Source organism: Lynx canadensis, chromosome C2 (assembly GCF_007474595.2).
Source record: "Lynx canadensis isolate LIC74 chromosome C2, mLynCan4.pri.v2, whole genome shotgun sequence".
Taxonomy (NCBI): Eukaryota; Metazoa; Chordata; class Mammalia; order Carnivora; family Felidae; genus Lynx; species Lynx canadensis.
This window is the reverse complement of record NC_044311.2, coordinates 10,256,925-10,271,769: the sequence shown is the minus strand read 5'-3', so window position 1 is coordinate 10,271,769 and position 14,845 is coordinate 10,256,925. Positions and strand designations below refer to the sequence as shown.

At 48.1% G+C, this 14,845-nt stretch overlaps 1 protein-coding gene across 1 annotated transcript in view; it reads right to left on the bottom strand.

Moving 5' to 3' along the window:
- The window catches only part of GASK1A (golgi associated kinase 1A), a 59,993-nt gene extending 51,052 nt beyond the window's left edge, over positions 1–8,941 (bottom strand). Inside the window, exon 1 of the mRNA XM_030329573.1 lies at positions 8,577–8,941. Within this exon, the coding sequence (XP_030185433.1) occupies positions 8,577–8,579 (3 nt within the window). The 5' untranslated portion in view covers positions 8,580–8,941. The remainder of the gene's footprint in view (positions 1–8,576) is intronic.
- Positions 8,942–14,845: the final 5,904 nt, after the last annotated feature.

Below are 14,845 nucleotides of genomic sequence, written 5' to 3'. Positions count from 1 at the left end.
ATTCGCTCATCTCCTTTGGGGAAAAGAGTGAGCCGGTGCCACGCTCGGTGCCCTGCTTTTTGAAATTATGACCCTCTGATATTGACTATATTTGATTTGGCTATATTTGGGTCTTCTCTTCCCACCTCAAGCATGGCACCAAGCATTTAAAAGTACTAAAGCGATCTTAAAAAGTTTTTGAATTATTGCCCTCAGTTTACAGTCCGGATGGGAAGATGGCCATAGACAACACTGCCCGCCTAAGTACTTAGCTGGATTGTAGAGATTATTGAAGGAGGTATATGCTGCTCGTTTATGTATATGAAAGAGTAGATTCACATGGACAATCTCTTTCCAGGAAATGTGGAAAACGAGATATAAGAGACAGAATGTCTTGGCAATTCGCCAGTGCCTGATGCATTGGGAGTGAATGCCCAGCACTGGTGCAAAACCAGTCTGGACGGAGGCAAGGCCAGCCACTGGATCAGCCGGGTTTGCTCTGCTGTTAACGCCCCCGCCCCCGCCCCCCACGGCAGGAGCACGGGGCTGATGCCCGGCATGTGAAGCACGGAGACAGACGGTGTCGGTGAGACTTCGTCGGCCAGGACAGTGGAAAACATCACTGCTCTGCCAGAGGGCAACACACTGCTGAAAGCAGCCCAGGACACCGTGCCCGAGACAGCCCCAGAGCCCTGCGTCCCCTGAGCGCCAGGATCACAGGCTGTGAGGAGCTCTTGCCTGCTCCCCCATGGGGCCAGTCCTTTTTGTCTCTGAGCCTCAGTCCCCTCATCTCACATCCACACGTCTCTGGCGTTGACGCTTCTCTTTTTCTCTCCCTTTCTCTCTTCTAGTCCTCTCCCCTCTGATGTCTTCCACCAGTTTTCTGGCTGATAACATTTCTGAAAGAATCCCTATCTGACTTGGCTTTTATACATGGAGCCATGAACCTGTTGCCCGAGCCAAAATGAAAGCATTTGAATTCTCCAGATGGCTCTCTGGAAGAGGCTGTTTGCTCATTGCAAGCAAACACCCTCGAAAGCCAAACAAAAACTGCCCACAAGTAAACAGCATGTGACATAGCCCCTTCCTGCAGCCACTTAGTAGAAACCCAAAGTCAAGCCCGTGGCAGGAGGGGAAGTTGGGGACGGAGAGATGAAGGAGCCACACACTGGCCGGCAGGGAGCACTGAGGACCACAGGCAAGGTGGCGGGGACAACAGAGCCAACACCATACTCATTTATTCTTGCGACTGCCCCTACCCTACTTTGATGATTATAAGGGCAGAACCAATTTAGAAGGTTAGGGGAGAAAAGTCAAACACTTCACTGTAGGTCTTAGGAATATAACATAGTAATCTGTTTTCTAGAATTAAAATGATTGGCATCATTTTTAACTCAGTTACTTCTACATCATGATTACTTCTGAGTGTGACTAAAGGGCACCATCAGATAAATAAAAATGAAAATGAAGAGAGAGAAAGACGGCAGACAAGAGGCCTGTATACCTACATGCCTGGACAAGAAACAAGTCACTCCTGACCTGCCCAGGCTCCCTATCTGAGGTTACCAAGGACTAGCGGTTCTCCAGCCCAAATATATCCCTCTCACCTGTTCCCTCCCGGCCAGTCACAGGGTCCATCCTCCCTCATGTCCTTCCAGATCACCTTCCTTTCCCAGACACTCCCCTCCACTCCCTGTAGCCTCCCCTCCCTCTGAAACTGCTCTCTAAAATGCAAACCCATCTCACCTCTCCATGCTCAAAAGCTCTTCCATTGGCCTCGCTGCCCTCCGCTGCCCTCCGGATAATTAACACAAATCCACCCATGCCCAAGAGCCAAACTCTGTCTCCAGCCCTATTTCCAGGAGGTTCCCCCTAACTCACTTTCAGCCAACTTTTGACAGCTCACTTTTGCCTCCAGAGCTTTGCACATGCTGTTCCTTCTGCTAGACTGCCTTCCCTTCTTGTTGTTCTGTTATTTTAAGGTACAGTACAACTAAAATCTTTGTGGACAGTTCTAGGAGTTTTCACACACATGTATAGAACCACCACCACAATCAGGAGACAACAGTTCCGTACCTCCAAAGGCCTCCCTCGTGCCCTGCCTTTGGAGTCACAGCCTCTCCATCCCCAGCCCCCGGCAGCCATCACCTGTTCTCTACTACCTGTGGCTTCATGTCGCCCAGAATGTCAGATAAATGGAATCACACAGTAGGTAACCTTTTGAGATGGGTTTCTTCCGCACAGCAAGTGCCTTTGAGACTCATCCCGTTGTTGTGTGTAGCAGTAGATTGCTGTCTTTACTGCACAGTATGGCTGGATCTCACCCTGTTGGTCCAACCTACAGTTGAGGACATTTGGTTTGCTTCTAGTTCGGGGAAATTATGTATAAAGCTAGTGTACGCATTTGGATCCAGGTGTTTGTGTAGACATATGTTTTTCATTCCTCTGGGGTAAATACACAGGAAGAGGGTTGCTGGATTCTGTGGGAAGTGCGTATGTAACTTTACAGGGAACTGACAAGCTGTTTTCCGGTGTGGTTCTATCACCGTACATATCTACCTTTAACGTGTGAGCATTCCAGTTACTGCGCATCCTGGCCAGCACTTGAAATTGTTAGGGCGTTTTGCTGTTTAGCTATTCTAATAGATAATCATGGCTTCTCTTTTCTTCAGCCATCCTTAGACACTCCCCCTGCCTCCCCACTCCTCAGAAGCGCCCTTCTCTGCCTCCGCATCAGAGCATTTAGCTCACAGGACAGAAACATTTCTTTGTGCCTCCCTCTGCCCTGAACTTACCACCTGCTGTGCCCCACATATACACCCACATGGGCACGCACACACAGATGGCATCACCAGAACACATACTCCCCAGGGACAGGGTCTCTGTCACTCGTCTTTGAATTTTCTGCCCTAGCACTGTGTCTGGCTTACAGCGGGTATTTTCTGAATGGATGGATGAACGGCACGGCAGCAAAGAGAGAGGGAGAACACGGATACACTCGTAACAGAAGATTGTGAATTCCTCTTTCATGGCCTTCTAGATGGGCCACTTGAGAATTCCAAAGCCACTGGGACAGACTCAAGCCCTGCCTAGAAGAGACACATGTTCATTGAGAACCAGTCAAGGCCTAGAGAACAGTGTAAGGCTCCTGCTGTTTCCTCACCCTCCACTTCCCCTTCTCCCTCCCTTTCACTCTTAACACCCAGTCACCACTGAATTCACCAGCTGCTATCATAAAGCACTTTCCAGCTTCCACTCAGTGAGCAGTTCCAGGGCCACCTGGCTGGGCCCCCGGGGAATACAGCCATATCCCAGGCCACCTCAAAGAATAGGGTCTGTATCTGTATGTGTGTGTTGGGGGTGGGGGCCCACACAGAGAAGAAGGGCAGCCGGGGGCTCACCCACAAACCACTGTTTTATCCTCACTCTCGGGCCAGATGGTCCTTCAGAGGCAGACTTGTGTAGGCCCATCCAGACAACAGGGGGATGACACCCCAAGCTCCCCAGATGGAAACACATCCACAATCACATCAAAAAGGGATCCAAGCAAAGACGGCCCAGGTTTCTCACAGCACCTGGGCCTTGAAGAACCCTGATGCACTCTGTTTCTACACTGGTACTCTGGGTGGGAGGGAGGGCTGGGCCTCCCAAGTCTGTTCTGAGGGGGCTGTCGCCATCTTTGAAGCCTGTTTGAAGCACATTTCTTTCTCTGGCCCTTGAAACAACTAATGAACTCATCTCTTTGTGAAGCTTATTCCCCACCCCCACTCCCAACCGACTGCTTTGTGAACCAGCCTCTTCTTCAGCTAATTAGGGCCAGTGGATTATTTACAACCCTCTGCTCCCTGGCCAGTCCTGTGCAGAGCCTGGCTCATCTATGCAGCAGGTTACAGGGGTGCCCACAAGAGAAAGGGTATCAAATTCCCCATGGGCTCCAAGGGCTGGAATGTCACTGTTCCCAGTTCTGATTCCAAAATGAGTTTCACCTCTTTTCTTCAGGTGAGCCTGAGAAACTTGGGCCAGGTGATTGGCTGGAGCACCCCAGCATTAGACCTCAGGGGACTGTGGCTGAGTGGGGACTGCATGCTCATCCAGTGTTCAGCAAGGAGGCCCAGGGCACACAAACTGGGCAAATATCTCCTGAAGGCTGGGTATTTCCTCCTTAAAGGAGCAAGAGAACTGCTTTAGAATAGAATCTGTCTGCATATGATCCATAGTTACAGAAGTGTCCCAGTAGCCCCTCTTTGACTAGTCGTGGACGAAAATGCATCAGCAACTTCCTTACCATTTGTTTTATTTAGGTTCTGACAAAAAGAAAACTATTTTGTGGATCTTCTTTAAGGCCCTCATTCTTAAAGCACCTTTGGGGCATCAAGCGTTTTACTTTTGTTGATTCCATTTGCTCCTTGTAATGATCCATTATTTTTTTTTTAATTTTTTTAACATTTGTTCATTTTTTTTGACAGACAGTGAGTGGAGGAGGGGCAGAGAGAGGGAGACACAGAATCCGAAGCAGGCTCCACGCTCTGAGCGGTCAGCACAGAGCCCGACACGGGGCTCGAACTCACAGACAGCGAGATCGTGACCTGAGCCGAAGTCGGACGCTTAACCGACTGAGCCACCCAGGTGCCCCTGTAACAGTCTGTTATTATAAGCCATGCTACAGAGGGGCCTGCAGCTCAGAGTACTGGAGTGCTTACCCAGGGCCGTGTGGTAGCCTAGCCTGGCACAAACCTCATTCTGATTTTAAACCCTGTGTCCTTTCCTTTGCCACTCCAAGCTGCACCAAATGCCTCAAGTACATGAAGAGGCTATGGAGGACTAGGAGAACTGGGCTCTAACAGAGCTCTGAGTAACCCTGAGAAGGTCACATCCCTTCTCTGATCTCAGCTCCTTCCCCTAGAGATTCCCTTCTAAGTCTTAACCACCAGCGATTTTAGCTCTTGGTTCCTTTGAGGAGAACTGACCCATGTGTGAGTTCTCCTGGGACCCTCTTCCCTCCATGGCTGCCTGTCTGATGACATACTGCAGTGTAGAGTGAAGACAGACAAGAGGAAATGCCTCCCACACCCACACTCTGGGCCCTTGAAGGTAACTGCAGTAAGATCTTTTCTAGAGAGGCTAAAATAATTTGTTCTTGTGAGCTTGTCTGATTTCCACTTATCCAGGCACTCAGTCCTGGATATCCCCAAGTCCACGGATAATCAAAAGCTGGCCACGCACCACTGAAAACAGCTCCAAAGTGGGAACAACTTAAAGTCCACAAGCAGAGAGATGATTATCAAAACCGTGGTGCTGAGCATTGAAAGTATGGTTCTGAGTATTTTTTGGAGATGCAGACATGGAATGTGTTTTGACAAAAAGTGGAGTAAAACAAATCAAACTAAAAAACTGCATGTTTGGTATAATCTCATCTCTTTAAAATAATACTCAGGGGCGCCTGGGTAGCTCAGTTGGTTAAGTATCCAACTTCAGCTCCCGTCATGATCTCAGTGAGTTTGAGCCCCAAGTCCGGCTCTGTGCTGACAGCTCAGAGCCTGCAACCTGCTTTGGATTCTGTGTCTCCCTGTCTCTGTCCACCCCCCCCCCAACCTCCCCACCCCCCACTCATGCTCTGTCTCTTTCTCAAAAATAAATAAACATTTAAAAAATAATAATAATAATCAGAGTAGGAAATATGCCAAAATGATACATGGTTACCTATAGAAATTGGCAGTATGGGCATATATATGATCAGGAAGAAAACGGTTTATTTTTATTTTTTTTATTAAAAATTTTATTTAATGTTTATTTATTTTTGAGAGAGAGAAAGACAGAGCATGAGCAGGAGAGGGGCAGAGAGAGAGGGAGACATAGAATCTAAAGCAGGCTCCAGGCTTTGAACTATTAGCACAGAGCCCGACGTGGGGCTCAAACTCATGAACCACAAGATCATGCCCTGAGCCAAAGTCGGATGCTTAACTGACTGAGCCACCCAAGCACCCCAGGAAGAAAACATTTTTTAAAGTTGGCAATAATAATCTTAACTTCTTCTATCAATATTTTTCATCCGAGTTCTGAGTCGTGACACACACCAAGTCACCTGCCATCATTGTAAGGAAAGATAGCAAGTGTCTCCCAATCTTAGACCCACACCCCTTCAGGATGATCAAAAAATACCCTCACAGGTCCTGCAGCTCAGTGTTCACTTTGGCAAAAAGACATCTAAGGACACCAGACTTTCAGCTTTATATTTCTAACCCGGAGTTTCTCGTTTGACGTGCCTTGGATCAGTAATATGACAGTGTTAAGGAATTACTGGATAAAGGCTACCATATTCAAACACGTTGGGGAAGTTCACATCTCGGTTTTAATGAATTATGAGAGGTTTCTCTGTGGAACGATCCTGCAAGAGGGACATATTAGATGTATCATTTGCAGATGAAGTTCACTGACACCTTCTATTTTAGGACTATCTCAAGGGATGGCAGCTCTACAGATTCAGGGATATCTGGGGAAGTGCAGTTCCTATTCCCTCAGCCTTCTAGCCCTGTGCTTTTCAGTCTTGGCTGCACACTAGGGTCACCTGGGCAGCCTTAAAAACAAATCCCTTGGTCTGGTTCTGGTCTGGATTTGGTCTGGGGAGCAGTCTGAGCCAGGGCTGAGAGCCACTTCTCCCTAGCACCATAGCACCATAGCACCATAATTGTACATGTTGAGAAGTCAACATCAGATTGGGATCCAACCTCAAAATGATTCACGTACCATCTACTTTTGAAGCTAAATGGAACTTCAGAGGACATCTACTTCAATCTCTCATTTTACAGAAGAAGAAACTGAAGTTCCCAAAGGATCAGCCCCCCACCTCCTCCAGTGCTTGTTCTGGTCAGTGATGGGCTGTACCTTGGGCCCCCAGCCTCTGGACCACAGGACCCTTCCTTCAGAGGTTGAAGCAAAAGAAACCTTCAGATCTCCAAGGCCATTTTGCTGCCAGAGGTTGCTTATCAGGCCACCCCCTCTCTCTGGCAGGTGGACCCTGACTCAAATGAAATTCGGACTCAAGTCCTCTTCCTAACTAAGGATGAGAAGCCAGGAGACTATAGGCTTGCAAGGATAGGAAGCCCACACGGGCAGTGGAGCAAACATTGATGCATCCTTAGGCTGCTAGAGCAGACAGCAGGTACTTTCTCTCTCTGCTCACCTCACCTCCATCGCAAGCAGCCTGAATGCTGTCACACACACCTTTAAAATCAAGAGACTCCTGCAGACCTGTAACAACCCTCTGAGTTGATGGCTTTGGCCCCTACCCTCTTCTGGCAATACTTTTGCCCCTGAACGTGGAATTTTGCAGTAAAAAAATCTCCATACTTTTCAGTTTCACATCCTGTACCTCTGATTACACCTCCTTTTCTTGTTTTCTTTACGTTTATTTATTTTGAGAGATAGAGAGTGCACACACGTGAGCTGGGGAGAAGAGAGAGAGGGAGAGAGAGAATCCCAAGCGGGCTCCACACTGTCAGGGCAGACCCCAATGGTGGGATTCGAACTTACGAACCATGAGATCATGACCTGAGCTGAAATCAAGAGTCAGACGCTTAACCAACTGAGCCACCCAGGTGCCCCAACTCCCCCCTTTCAACCTTAAGATTCCATTATTTCTTTCTCTTTAGCAGCTTGAGGAAGAAACCTATGAGCATTGGAGAGAGTGCAACCACCTATTGACCAGCTCTTGGCCTCTGGTCCCCACAACTCCAGGACACCTTTGCATCCAGGGGGCTGTTCCCTCAGAGACCCTCCATCCTACAGAAGAATCTCTAGGCGCCCTTCTAAACACCAGGCCCACAGCTAAGCTCCCTGAGAAGCATCTCCAGTGAGCTCTAATCTGACCTCTGTGTGCTTACGAGCGGGAAGAGGGAGTGAGTCATAGCAGACAGAAGAGCCCTGTGGGTTCCTTCAGAGTTCAAACTCATTCTGGTGTCTGATACCCACCCCCCCACCCCAGGCAGGTTGGGTGGGGGCTGCAGGTCGCTTCTACCTGGAAGCAGAGCTAAGCAGCAGCCGGTCCTGAGGGAAGCCCCTTTCCTAAGGCTGCACAAGTAGCCTGGGTCTCACGCTCAAAGGGTCTATCTTTTCCGCCTGTTGGTGTCTGTGAGTTTTATCAGTGGAAAGGCAACGGTTCACAAGTTCTTCAACTTCCTGAATAACATCCCAGACCAACCAGCACTCCCACACCTGCCCTGCGGTCCAGGAGATGGCGCCAGGAACTGGACCCTTACCAGGCCCAATCTATTTCTGCGTGGATTAAGGTTCAGCCAGGGTGTACGGGTCCATAATGAAAGCTCCCTTATTACGGGCATCCCGCCTAGGGAAGCAGCAAAGCTAATTGCCCAGCTTCTCGATGCCCCCCTCACCGCCGCCCTCCCCCCTTCGCCCCCTTCGCTTCCTCCTAGGTGCAGAAATAAGAGCCCTTGCAGCCCCCAAGCCACCTTCCGGAACAATTCCAGCTCCGGGAGGCCACGCAGGCTCCACGAACCCAGAGCTGTGCGCACTGTCCGCGGCAACCTGCCTGGGTGCCCACCCCATCCGCCCACCCGAGGGTCCCCTCTTGAGATTCCTACCATGGCCCCCGCAGTGGCTGGACCCGCTTCTGGGAGCTCTCAGCTGGCTCTCCGGCTCATCCCACCGCCCCGGGGTCGCCACTTGCTCCGTGACTCTCCAGGCTTCCCTAGACGCGGCTTTCCCGGACGGGACGTCCACAGCTTCCCAGCAGCCAAGTGGCCCCGCGACTCCTGGGTGCGCAGCGCGCTCGGGGATGCCCTGCAGGTGGGGTTGTTAGAGGAGCTCCGGGAGAATGCACGCTGAGTCTGCGTGTCATCTGAGGATCTGAGGTTCTGCAGGAGCCGTTCCACAGCCGGGAGCCTCCGCGTTCAACTAGGGGCGTTTGCAGAGTTTGCGAAGTCCCTGCTGTGCGTCCCGGCCCAGCCTCCCCACTTCCCCGAAAGCTAGGGAGGGGGAGCTCCTTTCACAATAAAAGCCCTGACCCGGGCTCTGGCAGCCACAGCCGCCTCGAGCAGGGGCCCAGGTGCAAGGAAGGAATGGGTCCCGCCCGCCCCGCGCTGATCTGAGGCAAGGCGCGCGGAGCAGGGTCTGGCAAGTCGCCTCGATTCCTCCTCCGAGGTGTGAGGGTGCTCCTCCAGCCCGGGCAGTCATGGGAGGGAGAGGGGAAGGAGCGGGGAAAGGGGAGGACGGGGCCGGCCCATCGAGGGTCGCCAAAACTATGCTCTTCCTTGCAAAGCCAAGGAAAGATAAGTCTTTTCCCTGGCGTCTCCTAACCTTATTTGGGCTCAGCCCCAAGGGCGTTTTGGAAGGAAATATGGTAGGAAAATCCTTTTATCACTTTGGACGTTTGTCACAATGGACATTTTCCCCCTTGAGAACTAATCAGTGTATAAGTCGCTGGAAGTAAGCGGCTGATACCGATCCCTCTGCTATGGATGCATAGAGTGTGTGTGTCCCCTGGGCCACAATCGAAGCAGGACCTAAGGGCCTGCATGCTCCTTGTTGGAGAGAAGGCTAGGCTTGGAGTCCATAGTCCTGGAATGGGGGGGGGGCGGGGGGGGGGGCGGTCCCCCTGTTAACAGCTGAGTGACATTTAACAGCTGAGTCACCGTTAACTGGTGCCTGGATGTCTTTGAGACCTCTGTCCCTACGTAGTCCAACATTTGGATCTCAGGATTCTTAAGAGGGAAGAGTCAGCAGCAGCACTGACAGAATCTGGGAACCAGCTGGAAAAATTACCCTCTGAGATGGAAACTAACAAGAATCATCACTAGATGGTCTGAAACCGGCTTCCCAGGAGTCACCTGCCATGCTTTGAGGTTGTCACTGATGACAGTGCTTCTAAAGGAGGACAAATATTGAGAGGGTTTCCTTAAATTGTGTATGATGGTCAGGAAACTAATGGAAGGGAAAGGATTTCTTCAGTCCTTTTTATGTTCTGGATGCTTTCCACAGATTATTTCATTTCATCGTTACAAACAGTCCTAAGAGAGAAAATTTATCATCACCATTTTACAAGTGAGGAAACAGGATTAGGGAGCTGAAGTGACTTTCCTGAAGCCGGATAGCGAGTAAGTCGTTTTTCGCAAACCAAAAAGCCTGTTCCTTAGAGCATGAGAGGAAGAGGAAGAAATTGGTAAACCAGGAACAAGAGGCAGGATGCAGTGCTAAAAACTGCAGCGTTCTGGGGATTAGGGTGTAAGGGGAGCACAGAAGAACCTGAGCCCTGGATGAGGACAGTGAGGCAGACTGTCTCATGCAGACTGCTGAGGAAATAATGTGGTCTTTTGAGTCTCCTTTTCTGACTGCAATGTACATTCTAGGGGCACCTGGGTGGCTCAGTCGGTTTCAACTCAGGTCATGACCTCATGGTTCGTGAGTTCAAGCCCTGCGTCAGGCTCTGCACTGTCAGTACAGAGCCTGCTTGGGACTCTCTCTTGCTCCCTCTCTCTCTGCCCCTCCCCCATATGCTCTCTTTCTCTCTCTCTCAAAATAAATAAACATTAAAAAAAAGAAGAAGATGTAGATTCTTGGCTGTGACTCTTTACACACATTTATGTATAGATGTCATTAAAACCAAGTTTTATAAAACATTATTACATGTGATGCCCTCTGATGTTTTCTATTCTATTCCATTTTAATTATTTGTAACAGTGGGCTCAAATAATTATGTTAATTTCAATAGTATCCACTAATAAGTACCGTATGAAAAACACTACACTAGGGAGTGGAGCAGACATATTCCTTTAAATTAATGTTTTCAAAGGGTTTTGTGGTATTCTTCAGAATTTATCTGTTATGTATCAAAAGAATTTAAGAGGGAGGGATTCTGTTGGCCAAGTTTGAGAACACTGAGCACAGCTAAACAGACTCTCTTTTTGGCAGTAGGACTTGTCAGAGCCTTTAATGCGACTACTATGCATTGAGATTTTCAGAGAAAGGAGGAAAGTGCCCAGTTTTTTCCAGATTTACTGGATGCTAAACTCTTTTTCTGTGGATTCATGGGACACACTTGGGCACAACGGTTCTAGGACCTGCCCTAGCCAGGTGAACTGTCAACATAAGAACAGAGAGTCAAAATCCTGCATTCCGAAGGGAGACTCCCAAGTTCGGCCTTATTTTGTTCACCTGATACTCTGCTCAGCTAAGGAAGCGCCCAGATGGTGAATGTAGGAACTCCATTTGTGAATGAACAACTGCCACTTTTGTAACCCAGACTGAATGGAAGCAGTCAGTAGTCCAGGAAGACCCACAGCCGGGTAAGCAGATAAAACTGAGTTCTGGCCCTGCTGAACTGAGGACACACCAGGATCTGCAGTGACTCCAGGGGCCCTTCACAGAATCCTGCCTAGAAAAAGCACCTCCAGCTCTGAAGTGCTATAATTCAGACCACTGGTCCATAGTACCTTAGATGTGATCATTTACTTCCGTGATAACGTGCTCCTGCATAGGGCCATGCCCATGGCTGTGATTCTGTGACCCAACATGTCTACGTGCTGACAGCCTCCGACACGCACGTTTTTGTTCCCTGTCCCCCCTGCTTCCTCACTCTCCATGCATTATTCGCCGCACACTCTGTGATTGGTGTTAATGTCAAGAACAAGTAAGAGGTCCCACTGCATTAGAAAACTGTCTGGCTATCTACTTACACTGCGTATACATGAGCCCTGTGACCCAGCAAATCCTAGACCTTTACCCAACAGCAATGCCTACACATGTGCATCAAAAGCCATGTAAAGGAAAGTTCACAGCAGCATTATTTGCAATGGTCCCATACAAGAAACAACCCAAATATCCATTAATAGTAGAAACAATATGTAGATTGTGGTGTATTCACACAACAGAGTGCCTTATAGCAAGGGCAATTTGTGAACAACAGTCACACACAAACATTCTGTGGAGGGAAAGAAGCCAGCCAGGAAAACAGGCCTACGTAGGCTTTCATTTACATGAAATACACAAACAGGCAATGTTGATATCTGCTGTTAGAAGTCAGGTGACTGGTTACCTAGGGGAAAGTCAGGACTGGGAAGGAGACATGAAGAGGGCTTTTGTGGCGTTGCTAGTGTTTTTTGTTTGTCAATCTGGCTACTAATTTTGGTATCAATTACAAATGAAAATAAATCAAGCTGTAGCACTTAAGATATGTGCATCTTTCTGTATGTACATGAAACAAAAATTAGCACATACTGTCTCTAGCCTCAAAGGACTCATAATCTATCCTAGGAGGCTCCAAACTTTTAATATTATTCATCTCAGTAGCAATAAGTTTTTGAATATATCCCCCAACATGTGCATTACCTACCTACAAGTTACTTAAGTGTACCACTTTGTTTTCTACCTATTATTAAATGTACAACAACAAAAACAACAACAAAATTTTGAAAGGGTAAGGTTAATATAGCAGAAACAGAAATGTAAATGTTTCTTTTCACACCTTAAGGGGTCTTTCTATAACATGAATGGGCTGCTCACGTCTCATTCTGAAAACCAGTGGCCAGCCTGATGGGAAAGGACAACAGGTGAATATTTCAGTGCAAGAAAAGGTAAATAGGAGAAGCTATGGAAACTGCAAAGAAGTAAGCCTTCCACCTTCTCCCCCACCTGAGGGGGACTTCCCAGACCTAAGGCCTGTGCCTGGGGACAGGGCTTTCCTGCAGAGCTGCTGGAAGTACTGACAGCATCTCATACCTTGAACTTGAGACTTAAATCAGACTCAGCCTTCTGGGCTTTGAAGATTTGATGACAGCAAAAAAAAAAAAAAAGGTCATTTTAAAGTTCTGAACCAAACTTAGTTTTGTGGGAGGTGGAGATTTATAACTCTGGGTCTAACTATTCTTTTCTGCCAGGAAAACAGGACTTCCCTTAAACTCCACACCCCTCAATCTCAAACACACACACACACACACACACACACACACACACACACACACACTACCCATACATATGTACCAATGGAACTCTTAGTCATGAAGCGCTCTCTATGAAAGGGTAGCTTTGGCCAATGAGATGTTAAGTAGAAGTGCCATCACTTCTGGCTGGAAGCTATAAAAGCCAGTGCATGACTGGCCACGTTCCTTCTCTTATGCAGTGACTGAAAAGTTTATGTCAAGGTGGAGCCCCCGTCAGCCTGGGTCTCTGGGTGGCTATGACAAGCAGAGCCTCCACAAGACCTCACTGGATATGAGAGTGAGTGAGAAATAAACTTATGCGTTTAACCATTAGACCCACTAAGACTCAAAAATTGTTGCTATAGTATAACTTAATCCATCCTGGTCACATGAATAAAATTACTTTGGAGAAGAGTTGCTTGAGAGAACAGTAAATCAGGTTTTGTCTCTCCCCTGCTCAAAACCTCCAGAGACTTACATCTCCCTCAGAGTACAAAAATCCCAGGTCCTACAGGAGCCCGGCAAGTCCTTCCACACTCTGCTTGTCTATCATCAGGACCTGCACTCTCTCACTGCCTGTGCCCCAGGAGACACTCTCCTCATTATTGTTTCTAGCATTCTCCAGGCCCTATGCCACCTTATGATCTTTGCACTTACTCTTCCCTCTGACCGAAATGCCGCGTATTTGCTCCTTATCTCCTTCAGGTCTTTGCTCATGTAACCTCCTCAGTGAAGCCTTCCCTGGCTGCTGTATTTAAGACTACACATGTTGATCCCCCTTGGGTTTTATCTTGTAACTTTTTTTTCTGAGATAGACAACTTGTTGAGTGCTATGTTAAGAGTTTTTCAATTTAGATAACCAATACACCCCTCCTTTCTAGAAGCAGCACTCCATATATTACTTTCTTTCAGAATGTAAGCTGCCTGGCAGTTGGCCCTTCCCAGGGTGCTGGTAGGGCCTCTGGTTACACAGTGGATCTTGCAAGTAGGAAACATTCAGCTGAGACAGGTTGGTGCTAGTGGGGAATATTTTTACTATTTCTACTAGAGAGCCCTTCCTACTTCATCAGGAGTGAGTCTATCTTTACCCTCACCAGTTCTAAGGAGTCAGATTTCCAGTTTGCTCTAATGATGTTTTAGGGTCCTTATAAATTTGTAACCCAGGCAGCTGCCCAAGGGGTACACTCTTTACTACGGTTCCATGTCTAGCTCCATTCCAGACTTACTAAATCAGAGTTTCCAATGCTTGAGAATCTGTATTTTTTAAATTCTAAAGCACACTCAGGGCTGAGAACTGCTAAGCTAAGCAATTCTTCTTCCTTGGTTCTCACATCCAAATGGCCATTCTATTTTTTTTATTTATAAAATTTTTTTAAGCGTTTATTTATTTTTAAGAGAGAGCTAGAGTGCAAGTGGGGGAGGGGCAGAGAGAGAGCTCTCACACTCCCTCTCTCTCTCTCTTTTCTCTCTCTCTCTCCCTCTCTCTCAAGACACATGTCTGAAGAAGGCTCCAGGCTCTGAGCTGTCAGAGCAGAGCCTGACGTGGGGCTCGAACTCATAAGCTGTGAGATCATGACCTGACCTGAAGTCGGAGGCTTCACCACCTTGTGCCACCCAGGTGCCCCCCCCCCAAATGGCCATTCTAAATGACTACGGAATCTCCTTCTATCCATTCTCACTACCATTTCTTTGGCTCAAACTTTTGTCTCGTTCACAATACTCCTGGAGAGACCTCAGAACTAGTGTCCCAGGCTCTGCTTTTACTCCCTCCAATCTATCCTGCACATCACAGCGGAAATGCGGACTCACCACTGGCCTATTCCCCTGTAATTCTCAGGATTAAATGCAAATTCCTCAGCATGGCTTTCAAAGTCCTTCAAGGTTTGACTCATAATTACTTCTTTAGGGCACTTACATTTCTAAATCTTCTTAAGTGG